Source organism: Microcaecilia unicolor, chromosome 1, assembly GCF_901765095.1.
Source record: "Microcaecilia unicolor chromosome 1, aMicUni1.1, whole genome shotgun sequence".
Lineage (NCBI taxonomy): Eukaryota > Metazoa > Chordata > Amphibia > Gymnophiona > Siphonopidae > Microcaecilia > Microcaecilia unicolor.
Window position 1 is genome coordinate 30,910,830 of NC_044031.1, and position 14,978 is coordinate 30,925,807.

Consider the following 14,978-nt stretch of genomic DNA (forward strand, 5'->3'; position numbering starts at 1 on the left):
AAGCTGTTTCCTGACTTTTGGAGACATTGTGTAGCACCCATAAATTTTCCTAATTGTGAGCAAATTAGTTTATTGGCATTATTGTCCATCTTCCACAAGAATAACAGCTAAGGCTTGAAGCTTGGTTTGGCCTGTGTTATGGCTCCATGTCCCAAAAATAATTCTTTTTTAAAGAAACGAAAGATGTTAATTTGCAAAATGGTGTGAAAAGCAAAATATTCTAGGAGTGCCATGTTTACACATCCATTTGGAAGAACAGGAAACATCTGAGGGGAATGCATGCTCAACGAGATGTGTGCATTAATATTAAATAGCTTTGAGCTCTAGGAGATGCGTTCTGTCCTGGCAGGCATTGAAGTACATCACCCCCTTGTGTGCCTGATTCAGTCCTACTTCTCAGTGGGAAATAGTTAAGTCGATTTTTACTGTCTGTGCTTTTGAATACAGTAGTTCACACAGTGAGTTTCATTTTAAATAAATGTTGATTAAAAAACAAACAAACAATGTTTAAATGTTTATCAGGTAGAAAAAGGGAGGAGGGATGTGGGATAAAAATGTAAAAAATTTGAGATCAGTTTCCTGCAATTAGGTTTAACAATTACAAGTCTGGTTTGTATTTGCATGGAATTGCAGAGGCAATTTGTATTTGTGTATTGTTTTCAATAAAAATCGTTAAAAGATTAAAAAACAAACAAATAAAAACCTGCATGAATCAAATTCCTGACCCAATAATGACAGTTATTTTCCTTCCCTAGTCCTTGCTCCGCTTTTAGTCCTATTAATTTATTCTGTTCCTGAGAAAAGGGATTTAATACAAACAGGGAGAACAAGATGCCAAATAAGCAACTGTGACTTAATAGACACCGCATCAAGTATTCTCCATATCTTAATCTCAGGATTGCCGTCATTCGCTCCTGAGGCCATCAGGATTAAGGAAGAGGAGGAATCATCCTGTAAGATTCAGCTTGAGACAATTTGTGCTTCCACACCAGGTAAAACCTGGACAGATTCTGTTGGGGAGCCAGCACTGTATTAAGGAAGTAGAGAGTTTGGGGGAATTCTAAAGAAGAGCCAGAAAAATCTGCACCTTAGGAGCTGGGAGAATGAGAGTTGGTTTGATTTAATTTCACTTTTGATGTAAATATTTTTACGGTCTTTTTTCCATCTCCACTTAGAATTTGTACCTAGCTTAAATTTATTTATTTATTGTACATTTCTACCCCACATTTTCCCACACAGGCAGGCACAATGTGGCTTTCATAGGATTAAATAAAATAACAATACAGTAAGAGATATGGGAAGAGACAGTTAGGCAAGTAAGGGGAAGGGGGCATATCAATGGGACTGTTAATCGGTAAGAGTATAGGGGGAGTAGGCCAGTCCAAATAGGTGTGTCTTCAGCAGCCTCTTGAACAGTTGGTGATCCATTTGTAGCTTTAAGTATTTCGGCAAAACATTCCAATTCTTGGCACTAGAGTAGTGGAAAGATGAAGTGAAGATCGACTTGTATTTGACGCCTTTACAATTTGGGAAGTGTAGGTTGAGATACGAACGCGAGGAGGAGCAGGGAGTTTTAGGTTTGATATTAAGAAGAACTTTAAGTCTGAGTATAGCCAACCAGTTCAACAAGTTATCTAGGAAGGTGGTGTCTGTCATAGGAGAAGTATATTGTCCCAGTGCTGAAGCCTTTGAGGTCAGTCAGACACTTCTAACATCCATCTGCAAATACACACATTGGTCCAGCCCTTGGATAAAGTAGTGGGTTGGGTTGGATGGGTATCTCACCATTATTTGCTTGTTACAACAATTTTGGCAGAGACTAATGACAAACCCTTCATTTGTTTCATTTTAGTAAAGAGTGGCCTAAAAGAAAGCAAGTACTATAGGAAACACGCAAGATGCCTGACCCCCAGAAACAAAGTACCAGACATACAACGCTGTATCCAGTCTTCTGAGTATAAAAAGGCATCGAGCATACCCCAAACAAAAGGACATGAAAAAACTTACTGTGGAGAAAAAATGAGCAAGCGTCTCAGAAAAAAGAGAGGATATGACAGACCAGCAAAGCGTGTTCCACAGAAGCAAGACAGTGGGAGCCACAGCAAAGATCAAAATAGTTTTGTTTCTACAACCAACCTCCAGAAGAAGGTACCTGCCAAACGGAAGAACTTTCAGTGTGCAGAGTGTGGAAAGAGCTGTAAAAATTCACAACAGCTAACAATTCACCAGAGAATACACACTGGGGAGAGACCATACAAATGTTTGCTGTGTGAGAAAGCCTTCAGAATTTTACACCATCTTACTGGTCACTACCGAACCCACACAGGAGAGAAGCCATATGCTTGTGCAGCATGTGGCAGGACCTTTGCTCATACCTCAAACTTGTCTATCCACCAGCGGATTCATACGGATGAAAGGCCATATGCCTGTAGCGAGTGTGAAAAAAGCTTCAGGAAGGTGTCTGATCTTGACGTTCACAGAAGGACGCACAGTGGAGAGAAACCATATCAGTGTACAGAATGTGAAAAGAGGTTTCGAAATTCACATCATCTCAAGGGCCATCTGCAAACTCACAAAAGTGACAGAACCCAGAAACAGACCCGGAACAAAGGAACACATGTACAGAAACTGAATAGGTGTCATGAATGTGGAAAATACTTGCTCCATAAGTATGGTCTTGTGCTACACCAACGACTGCACACAGGTGAAAAACCATGCAAATGTTCAGAATGTGGAAAAGCCTTTGTCTGTAAATCTGCACTTGTCCAGCATCAGAGAGTGCACACAGGAGAGAAGCCATATAAATGTGCTGATTGCGGAAAAGACTTTCGTGAGAAATCAGCTCTTAACAAACATCATAGGATACACTCGGGCGTAAGACCTTATCAATGTCTTACATGTAAGAAGAGCTTCATTCAGAATTCCCATCTTGCTAAGCACCAGAAAACCCACCAAGGAAGGAGCCCAGCTAAAGAATGAAGTTCATTCCCGTGGTTTGGATAGGAAAAATATCCCTAATTTGGAGACATTTAGACATGAGCTAGACATGGTGAATACCCAGCGAACCAAACCTGGTCAAATTTTGCTCTCCTCACCGCCGAAACAGTCACCCAGGCGATTAATAGGTTCTCCAACTCTCACTATAAACTGGATACCTGCCTCAGCTACCTATTAAAATCCGCCCCCCCCCCCCCCCCACCGCTTCATAGGAGACCTCCCATCCCACTTAAATGGGATGGGAGGTCTCCTATGGCAACATCCTACTTACCCCAATACCAAAAGATACCAAGAAAAAAACAAACGAAATCACTAACTACCGCCCAGTAGCATCAATCCCACTGGTGGTCAAACTGATGGAAAGCATGGTAACCAAACAACTTACTGATTATATAAACAAATTCACAATCGGGATTTCGCCCCCTCCATAGCACTGAAACAGTACCAATTACCCTCCTAGCCAAATTCAAGCAGGAAATAACAACAGGTAAAAGATACTTCTCCTCCAATTCGACATGTCTAGCGCGTTCGACATCGTAAACCATAAAATACTACTAAGACTCCTAGATTACTTTGGGATTGGTGGACACATACTTAGTTGGATCAAGAATTTCCTAACCACTAGAACATATCAAGTGAAATCAAGCTCAAACATATCATCACCGAGGAAAGCAGAATGCGGAGTACCTCAAGGATCACCACTATCGCTGATCCTTTTCAACCTAATGATGACCCCACTAGCCAAGTCCTTATTCAACCAAGGCCTTAACACTTTCATCTATGCAGACGATATTACAATATGCATTCCTTACAAACATGATCTGACAGAAATCACCAACAAAATCAAGCTAAGCTTGAATATCATGAACTCATGGGCAAATGCATTTCAACTAAAACTCAACACAGAAAAAACACATTGTCTCATCCCAATACAATACGAACAAACCCACAAATATAAATACCCCAGACTATACCCTCCCTATTTCAGACAGCCTGAAAATTCTCGGCATTACAATTGACCGTAACCTCACACTAGAGAACCAAGTGAAATCTACAACAAAGAAAATGTTCCACTCAATGTTGAAACTCAAACACGTGAAACCATTCTTCCCGAGGGAAACATTTCGCAACTTGATACAATCAATGGTACTAAGCCATGTAGACTACTACAATGGAATTTATGCGGGATGCAAAGAACAAATTATAAAGAAACTTCAGACCGCTCAAAACACGGCAGCCAGGCTTATATTTGGAAAAACGCGATTCAAAAGCACCAAACCCCTCCGAGAAAAACTGCACTGGCTCCCAATCAAAGAACGTATTGCTTTCAAAATCTGCACCCTGGTTCATAAAATTATCTACGGCGAAGCCTCAGGATACATGACAGACCTCATAGACCTACCAACCAGAAACACAACAGGATCAACACGAACATACCTAAATCTCCACTACCCAAGCTGCAAAGGACTCAAATACAAATCAACTTACCATCCAGCTTTTCCTACATAAACACACAACTATGGAACGCATTACCAAAAGCCATGAAAACAACGTATGATCACCTAAACTTCTGGAAATCATTAAAAACGAACCTGTTCAAAAAGGCATACCCCACCGACCCAACTTAAATGCCTACACCTCGCAACACAATGAAACCAAAGCTCGTAATGGACATATAATAACTCTTCCTCTCTACGATTCCCTAATGTGTCTGTTACACATGAACCTTATTCTACCACATTACTGTATTTGTTCATACCGGAATTGGCGAACGCCTCTACGGTACTATGTAAGCCACATTGAGCCTGCAAATAGGTGGGAAAATATGGGATACAAATGTAACAAATAACAAAATAAATATTTGTGAGATATTACACAGTAATTGTGTAACTCTAAAATCATGCCAGAGATCTGAAACGAAAGAGAGACCATTTATACATATAAAACCTTCAGTCAAAAGGGAGAACTACAGCCACAACAGAAAACATTTATTTATTTTATTTTATTTATTTGTTACATTTGTACCCCACATTTTCCCACCTATTTGCAGGCTCAATGTGGCTTACATAATACCATAAAGGCGTTCGCCAAGTCCGGTAGAGAACAAATACAAGGTTATATTGTGGTCGAATAAGGTCGGTGTGTTTCAGGCACCATGAGGGTCGAAAGGGAGGGAAGGTTGTATATTGTTCAGTACGATCATTGGTTTTGCTGTGTTGCCGGGTGTGGGGAGTTACATTGGATCGGAAGGGTAAGCCTTTTTGAACAGGTTGGTTTTTAGTGATTTCCTGAAGTTTAGATGGTCATGGATTGTTTTCACAGCTTTTGGGAGTGTGTTCCATAGTTGTGTACTTAGCTAGGAGAACCTAGATGCATAGGTTGTTTTATATTTGAGTCCTTTGCAATTTGGGTAATGAAGGTTTAGGTATGTTCGTGATGACTCGGTTCTGTTTCTGGTTGGTAGGTCTATAAGATCTGTCATGTATCCTGGGACAAAGCCATAGATGATTTACCAGGGTGCAGATTTTGAAGATGATCCATTCTTTAATTGGGAGCCAGTGCAGCTTTTCTCGGAGGGGTTTGGCATTTTCGAATCTTGTTTTACCAAATATCAGCTTGGCTGCTGTGTTTTGGGCGGTCTGGAGTTCCTTTGTGAGTTGTTCTTTACATCCCGCATAGATTCCGTTGCAGTAATCTGCATGGCTTAGAACCATTGATTGTACTAGGTTTCGAAATATTTCCCTCAGGAAGAATGGTTTTACGCGTTTAAGTTTCCACATTGAGTAGAACATTTTCTTTGTTACAGAGTTTACTTGGCTCTTAAGAGTAAGGTTGCGATCGATTGTGACGCCGAGTATTTTTAGGCTGTCTGAGATAGGGAGGATGTGTTCTGGGGTGTTTATGGTTGTGGGTTTGTATTTGTTGTGTTGAGATGAAAGGATGAGGTAGTGTGTTTTTTCAGTGTTCAGTTTCAGTTGGAATGAGTTTGCCCATGAGTCCATGATGTTCAAGCCTACCTTGATTTCATTGGTTATTTCTGTCAAATCGTGTCTGAAGGGAAAGTAGATTGTAACATCATCTGCATAGATGAACGGGTTGAAGCCTTGATTGGATAAGGACTTTGCCAGTGGGATCATCATTATGTTGAAGAGTGGTGGTGATAATGGTGGTCCTTGAGGTACTCCGCAGGCTGCTTTCCACGGTGGTGATGTGTTTGAGTTTGATTTAACTTGGTATGTTCTGGTGGTTAGAAAACCCTTGATCCAATTAAGTATTTTTCCACCAATCCCGAAGTGGTCAAGGAGTCTTATTAGTATATTGTGGTTTACCATGTCGAATGCGCTCGACATGTCGAATTGGAGGAGAAGTATGCTTTTACCTGTAGCTATTTCCTGCTTGAATTTGACCAGGAGAGTAACTAGGACAGTTTCATTACTGTGGTAGGGGTGGAATCCTGATTGTGATTCGTGTAGTATAGTGAACTTGTCCATGCAGTCAGTAAGCTGTTTGGTCACCATGCTCTCCATCAGTTTAACTGCGAGTGGGATAGATGCAACTGGTTGGTAGTTGGCAAGTTCGGATGTTTTTTTCTTGGTATCTTTTGGGATTGGGGTGAGCAGGATTTTGCCATATTCCTCAGGGAAAAGACCTTGTTGGAGCTTGTAATTTAGGTGGGATGTGAGGTCTGTTGTGAAATGGTCAGGGGCGGCTTTTAGTAGGTAGCTGGGGCAGTGGGTGCTGGAGAAACTTTTGATCGCTTGGGTGACTGTTTCGACCTCATGTGCAACTTTCTTTAAATTAGTCACTTTATTTTCTAACTCCTCTTAAATGTTCCATCTTTGCTTATACCCTATCCTGTCTATTAAAATGTTTGATTATGTATTATGTTGACATTGTAAGTTGTATACTATGCCATACTTTGTGCTGTTATTTGAATATTTTTACTGCTGTAACTATCTATTGCTTATGTTTGATTTATTCCTACTGTACACCACCTTGAGTGAATATCTTCAAAAAGGCAATAAATAATTCCTAATAAATAAATACAAATAAATAAAATGAAGCAAATTGGTGAGGCAAGACTTCCCTTGGCTGAATCCATGATGACTCTCCTATGAAACCATATTTGTCTATATGTTCTGTAATTTTATTCTTTACTAGCCATTAAGCCCGTTAAAACGGGCGAGTATTGGTATGTTTTTTTTCCAAGGCCCCCCTCCCAGCTGCAAGGCCTCCTGCCTCCCTCCTTCCCTGCCAGCTCCAAGGCTCCCCCGTCCCTCCCCCCCAGCTCCAAGGCCCCCTGCTCTCCCAGTTCCAAGGCCCCATTCCCTCCCAGCCCCAAGGGCCCCCTTCCATCCCTCCCAGCCAGCTCCAAGGCCCCCCTCCTTCTGAGACTTCCCATGTCCAGCATTTCTCCTGCCCTCCCCCCCCCCCCCAAGGTCGCCACCGCCCCCCCCCCCCCCCCCCCCCAGCCCCCGAGGTCGCCGCTACCTCTCTGAGTGCAGTTGAAGTGAGCTTGAGGAGAAAAGTGTTGGATTTGAACAGTGAAAAAAAAAGAACTAAAATTGATTTTTGTTTGTGTGCTGTTTAAATGTTTTGCAAGTTAAGACTGGTAGAGAGACCATGATTGTGTAAACCAAAATTTGTGCAAGTAACCCGGTTAAGCCACTAGGAAAACTGGTCTCCAAGCTTAAGGTTGGGCTTGCAGTATGTGTGTTCACATGCTGGTGCACTAGAGTGGAAGATTGCATGAATTTGGAGAGACAAAGATGCTGAGAGCTGTGTGACTGCACGATCCAATGAAGAGTGCCCTTCCTTAGTTAGGGAACTCAGTACAAGAACAGAGAAACTATTTAAGGTTATACAATTATTCTTTATGTTGTTAGTTAGCAAGCCACAGTTGTCCCTGAATCCCAGCTAGTGCTGTTCCTGCTGTTAGTCAGGAAGGAAGGTTTTTTTTGTTGATTTCATTTAAAGGATGAGGTAGTAGGTTCCTGTACTGAAAGAGAAGATCCTGAGCTCCAACATACAAGGGGAAAGAACAAAGAAGCTCCAAGGGCCAAAGATAGGTCTTCACTCCTATGCAAAAGGACACTGAAAGGTCACAGTTTAATCTGACTTACCTGTTGTAGAGACTGAATCTGGGTGTTCACACCTAAAAGACAAAGTCATTCAAAATAATTGATTCTTGAGACACACAATATAAAGGAAATTTATAGATTGAGAGAGAACAAATAAGATACTTTGGTTAATACTTGTCTGTTGGTTTCACTGTTGTTCTACAGCTGCACCTGTAGGAAAAAAATTATGCTATTAATTTATGTATAAATGTATTTTTATGTTGCAAAAGAACCTATTGTGTTAAGAACATCATTTTTTCCATACCCCAAATTGGGTTTAAATAAACAACTAGTAACTTGTACTTACCATCTGTCTGGTTACTGGGTCTTAAAATCCTTTTAGTTTTCTTTCCCTTCCATGGTCTAGGACTTTGGAGGCGAGGTTAGTTTAATTGTCTCCGAGCTCAGAGGTGAACTGCAGGCTTGAGGTATTCGGCCACGAGTAATAGTAGAGCTTGCAGGGCCTTCTGGGATGAGGAAGCTACAAGAAGATGGATGCCCTTCTCCCGAGGACTCCCAAAATCGGCTTATTTTCAAAAGAGAAGGACATCCATCTTCCGATACAAATCGGGAGATGGGCGTCCTTCTCCCAAGGATGCCCAAATCGGCATAATCGAAAGCTGATTTGGGGTGTCCTCGTTAATTGCCTCGGTTTTCGTTGGTTTTGGATTTTGCCGATTGTTTTTGGACGGATTATCAACGAAAACCGAGGTATTACTCTATGGATTATTTTAAAGGCAAGTTACAGATCACTTACAGCAGATTAGCAGTTCCATGGTTGAGTTCTTTCAGTATCCTAGGGTACATGCCATCCAGTCCAGTTGATATATTACACTTTAGTTTGTCAATTTGGCTCAGTATATCTTCCAGGTTTGTCAAGATTTCTTTCATCACCCTTGAAAACCATTTCTGGTATATGTAGATCGCTTACATCTTCTTCTGTTAAGACCAAAGCAAAGAATTTACTCAGTATCTCTGCTATGGCCTTGTCCTCCATCAGTACCCCTTTTGCTCCTTCAAGATCTAACGGCCCCATGGATTCCTTCACAAGCTTTCAGCTTCTGATGTATTTGAAAAAGTTGTTACTGTGAATTTTTGCCTCTGTGGCAAGTTTCTCTTCATATTCTCTTTTAGCCTTCTTTATCAATGCTTTGCATCTAACTTGCCAGTGCTTATGTTGCTTCTTGTTTTCTTAATTTTTTTTTTCATTCTTTGAAGGATGTTCTTTTGGCTCTAATACCCTCCTCTGTGTGTCCCATCCCAGGTGAACTTACCAATCCCATTGTTAAAGAAGGAAGAGTATCCTAGTGGTTAGTGCTGTGGACTTGGATCCTGGAGAACTGGGTTCAATTTCCACTACAGCTCCTTGTGACTCTGGGCAAGTTACTTAACCCTCCATTGCCCCAGATACAAAAGTTAGTACCTGTATGTAAGCCATTTTGATTGTAACCACAGAAATGCAGTATATCAAGTCCCTTTCCCTCCTGAGGATTCTCCAGATTATTTTTTGCCAAATTTTGAAAGGACTGCTTTAATGGCCAGGACTACTTTCTTAGGTATCCTCTGAAATGACCCCCCCCCCCCCCCCCCCCCCAAAGAAGCCAGATTCTGCATACAATGCAACATTAAAGAAAGAGAAACAGTGACATGTGACACCCCCCCCCCCCCCCCCGTGGCATGGAAAATATAAAGATAGCAGCTGTACATTTCAAAAACTGATGTATTCTAATCACATTACAAATTAGAAATAAAAATAAAACAAAAAAATGGGGTGAAAGTGATACCTTTTTCTTGGACTAATGTAATACATATTTTAATCAGCTTTCAGAGGCCAAAACCTCCTTCCTGAGAATATACTGCTGTAACAGGATACTGTTCTGACCTGAGTAAGGAGTTTTGGCCTCTGAAAGCTAACTGAAAAATATACTACATCAGTCCAATAAAAAGATATCACCTTATCTTCCATTTTTTATTTGGTTTATTTTTTTGAGTGGAATAATATGGCTACTGTACTACTTTATCCTAAATTAAAAATATTTTTTTGTATCCAGCTTAGTTGTCTAGTCATTTAATTTTTCTAATCATGTTGGTTCCAATCTCTGCTTTCCTCTATCTCCTCTTAACTCTCATGCAAGGATTGTGTGCCTGTCATTTTTCTCTCCCTCCTGCCTTCTTCACTTTATTTATTTATTTGTTGCATTTGTATCCCACATTTTCCACTTCCTCCACTACATCCATCTCCTACATTGATCGTTTCCTCTCAGCTTTCTTCCATTTACTTTTTTCCACTCTTCATTCATTCTCACTTTCCAGTCTTCACTTTCCTTCTTTTTACTTGTCTACCTCCAGCTTTCCATCTCTTTCCCTCACCACAGCCTTCTTATTCCAGTCTTTCACTAACTCGACTCTCTCCCCCTTCCATCCAGCATGTCCCTTCTCCTCTCTTCCATCCAACTTCTCTCCTCTCTCCCATTCTCTGTCACCCTTCTCTTTATCTTTTCTAATTCCACTATATCTTTTTTTGAGATGCGGTGACCAGAACTCCACATAATATTTAAGGTGCAGTCGCACAATGGAGCGATACAAAAGGCATTGTAACATCCTCATTTTTGCTTTCCATTCTAATACCTAACATTCTATTTGCTTTCTTAGAAGTCGCCACACACAATTTTTGGCAACTTTTGTAGAATTAGGGGGGGGAAGTGCTCCATTTCAACAGGAACTTCTTCAGTGGGTAAATATATTTTTGTTATTTATTGGGATTTATTAACCGCCTTTTGGAAGCCGTATCTTGTGAAGGATGTAAAAAGAATTGAAGCGGTGCAAAGGAAAGCTACGAGAATGGTATGGGATTTGTGTTACAAGACGTATGAGGGGATACTTGCGGACCTGAACATGTATACTCTGGAGGAAAGGAGAAACAGGGGTGATATGATACAGATGTTCAAATATTTGAAAGGTATTAATCCGCAAACAAATCTTTTCCGGAGATGTGAAGGCAGTAGAACGAGAGGACAAGAAATGAGATTGAAGGGGGGCAGACTCAGGAAAAATGTCAGGAAGTACTTTTTCACGGAGAGAGTGGTGGATGCTTGGAATGCCCTCCCGTGGGAGGTGGTGGAGATGAAAACGGTAACAGAATTCAAACATGCGTGGGATAAACATAAAGGAATCCTGTTCAAAAGGAATGGATCCTTGGGAGCTTAGCCAAGTTTAGGTGGCAGAGCCGGTGGTTGAAGGTGGGACTGGTAGTTGGGAGGTGGGGATAGTGCTGGGCAGACTTATATGGTTTGTGCCAGAGCCAGTGGTGGGAGGCGGGGCTGGTGGTTGGGAGGCGGAGATAGTGCTGGGCAGACTTATACGGTCTGTGCCAGAGCTGGTGGTGGGACTGGTAGTTGGGAGGCGGGGATAGTGCTGGCCAGACTTATACGGTCTGTGCCAGAGCTGGTGGTGGGAGGCGGGGCTGGTGGCTGGGAGGCGGGGATAGTGCTGGCCAGACTTATACGGTCTGTGCCCTGAAGAGGACAGGTACAAATAAAAAGTGGCACATGTGAGTTTATCTTGTTGGGCAGACTGGATGGACAGTGCAGGTCTTTTTCTGCCGTCATCTACTATGTTACTATATGAAGAGATTCACCCAAGGTGGTGTACAGCAGGTACAGTTTAACATAAAACTTACAATTTTGTTAGAAGTCGCCACACACAATTTTTGGCAACTTTTGTAGAATTAGGGGGGGGAAGTGCTCCATTTCAACAGGAACTTCTTCAGTGGGTAAATATATTTTTGTTATTTATTGGGATTTATTAACCGCCTTTTGGAAGCCGTATCTTGTGAAGGATGTAAAAAGAATTGAAGCGGTGCAAAGGAAAGCTACGAGAATGGTATGGGATTTGTGTTACAAGACGTATGAGGGGATACTTGCGGACCTGAACATGTATACTCTGGAGGAAAGGAGAAACAGGGGTGATATGATACAGATGTTCAAATATTTGAAAGGTATTAATCCGCAAACAAATCTTTTCCGGAGATGTGAAGGCAGTAGAACGAGAGGACAAGAAATGAGATTGAAGGGGGGCAGACTCAGGAAAAATGTCAGGAAGTACTTTTTCACGGAGAGAGTGGTGGATGCTTGGAATGCCCTCCCGTGGGAGGTGGTGGAGATGAAAACGGTAACAGAATTCAAACATGCGTGGGATAAACATAAAGGAATCCTGTTCAAAAGGAATGGATCCTTGGGAGCTTAGCCAAGTTTAGGTGGCAGAGCCGGTGGTTGAAGGTGGGACTGGTAGTTGGGAGGTGGGGATAGTGCTGGGCAGACTTATATGGTTTGTGCCAGAGCCAGTGGTGGGAGGCGGGGCTGGTGGTTGGGAGGCGGAGATAGTGCTGGGCAGACTTATACGGTCTGTGCCAGAGCTGGTGGTGGGACTGGTAGTTGGGAGGCGGGGATAGTGCTGGCCAGACTTATACGGTCTGTGCCAGAGCTGGTGGTGGGAGGCGGGGCTGGTGGCTGGGAGGCGGGGATAGTGCTGGCCAGACTTATACGGTCTGTGCCCTGAAGAGGACAGGTACAAATAAAAAGTGGCACATGTGAGTTTATCTTGTTGGGCAGACTGGATGGACAGTGCAGGTCTTTTTCTGCCGTCATCTACTATGTTACTATATGAAGAGATTCACCCAAGGTGGTGTACAGCAGGTACAGTTTAACATAAAACTTACAATTTTGTTAACAGCATAACAATAGTAAAATGACCAAGTATAAACATAGATACAATAACTCCCCAGTTTACAAAACCACACTAGCAGCTGGAGTGCGCTAATGCAAGCACTGCCCATTTGCTTTGAATGGGCTGTGTCGGTATTGCTGCACAGCTGGGGGGGGTTGGGGTAAATGAAGTAAACTTGAAAAGAGGAAACTGAAACTTAATAATAGGACTACCATGAAAAATATACACATTTAACAGCACTGAAATTCAAACAACTGATAAAGCCTTCACAAAAAGTTTTCCAGATTACATCAAGAGTTATATCTGCAGAGCACTGCGAAAGAAAATGTAAATAAACCTGCACCATCCACATTGCCCTCTACCAGCTCTTCAGCCACTCTCAAGTTGGTAGGTCTCGTCATTCTCACCTCCGCTTGAGGAGTAGATGTTGAATCTGTCCTGCCTTTGGGATTGTACCATTGATACTGTTTGAGAGGGCAATGGAAACAGATCCAAGCTGGGGGTTTTGTTTTTTTTTAACATGCTAAGCTCAGATACCCGGGTCAGTAGTATAGCAACCTCCCAACCTACACCAAGCTGTGATATCTCAGCATTACAAACACTCAGAGTTTCTCCACTCTCACTGACAATATGATCTGGGAGAATGAAAAGACAAGCACGACACACTGAGTACACATCATAGCAGTGGTGCTTGTTTCGGGAAGCTTCACCGTTCAACTTACCTATTAGCCAGCCACAGCCATACCTACTCTCCTCAAATTGCTGGAACTGGCCTGGGCAGCGTGATGCAGGATATAGGAATCATGGGTAGATGCTGGGAATCTGGCTACCATGTTCAGGATTTGCATGTTTGCATCACAAATCACCTGCATATTCAGGGAACGGAAGTACTTACGCTTCTGATATATCGTTTCCCTTTCACTGGGTGGTATAAGTGCAATGTGTGGGCAATCTATTGCTCCCATCACGTGTGGTAGCCCTGCGATGTTATTAAACTGGTCACTCAGAGACTCCCATGTTGCCTAGTATTAGGAAAGTGAACATAATTCTTAAGCGGGCACATCATGGCACACAGAATCTGGCAGACACAGCGAGACATGGAGAAGGCGGCCATGCTACCAACTGCAGCCACAGATGTTTCAAAGCTGACAGAGGCCGAACAATATAACATGCTCAACAGCTTTGCAAGAGCAGCATGGGATCCGTCTGTGATGGGATCCAGATCTGCCCGTACCTCCTCATATAATTCCATTATAGCTGATGAGCTCAGCTGGTACAGAGCAACTACACGATCCTTACTCTGCCCTTGCAGCATTCTGCTCACCGCAAACATTCTGATTTCTTTCTTTGTATAGCCACCCTCTTGCCTCTAAAGGGAAGCTAAACAACTTCAGAAGAGACTGAAAGAAAGCCCTACTGGCAAAGGAAACACACTCCAGAGTTTAGTTTTTCTCTTTTATAATAATGCTAACATTTATTAGAGTAAATAAATGATTACAATAACATTTATTTTATCCCAGTGTTACAGAAAATTGAATGCTTGTTTATATGTCTAAATTTCAGTATAAGGAAAATAAAAAATCTCTGGTCTTTCTGTGTATTTCCCTGGACGCTTAACAAATCTGACTGCCACAAGTTGTGCTTGTCAGATTACTGAAGCTTAATTTTGTCCAATCACTTAATGCCTTATATTTTCTCTCTTACTTATCTGGTATTCTTCAACTCTGACCTCTAAGGTCACCTTCACATAATTCTGCTTCTTTGGTACTTTTCCCAATTATCCATCATTTGCCCTTTGTAACCTCCCTCCCTCGAATACATATCACTCATATTTCCATCATTGAAAGTGCTTCTCTGTATTAATTCAGAGCCTGTTTGAAACAAACAGAGGCTTTAAAGTTTATGGCCCATAGTTTATGGCCCATTATTTTAGGCCAAGCAAACCTGTCTGTTAACTTGTCCCTGAGAAGGCCAAGAAGACAAAGGCTATAGATCATAGATAAGGGAATAAGTTATATATGCAAAGCTGGCTGATCTACAAAACCAAACAGCTCTATATTAAACACTTTGGTCATTTCAACCCTTCATACAAAAGTTCTTTACCACAGGAGTCTGCAACCTGTGGTCCAGAGATAC

At 41.9% G+C, this 14,978-nt stretch overlaps 1 protein-coding gene across 2 annotated transcripts in view; it reads left to right on the forward strand.

Annotated features, from left to right (window-relative positions):
* LOC115464569 (zinc finger protein 664-like) overlaps positions 1-3,152 on the forward strand; it is a 40,571-nt gene extending 37,419 nt beyond the window's left edge. Inside the window, exons 3-4 of one of the 2 annotated variants that reach the window (XM_030194936.1) lie at positions 897-992; positions 1,853-3,152. In XM_030194936.1, the coding sequence (XP_030050796.1) occupies positions 897-992; positions 1,853-2,979 (1,223 nt within the window). In that variant the 3' untranslated portion in view covers positions 2,980-3,152. The remainder of the gene's footprint in view (positions 1-896; positions 993-1,852) is intronic. The other variant, XM_030194944.1, reaches the window with a different exon arrangement.
* Positions 3,153-14,978: the final 11,826 nt, after the last annotated feature.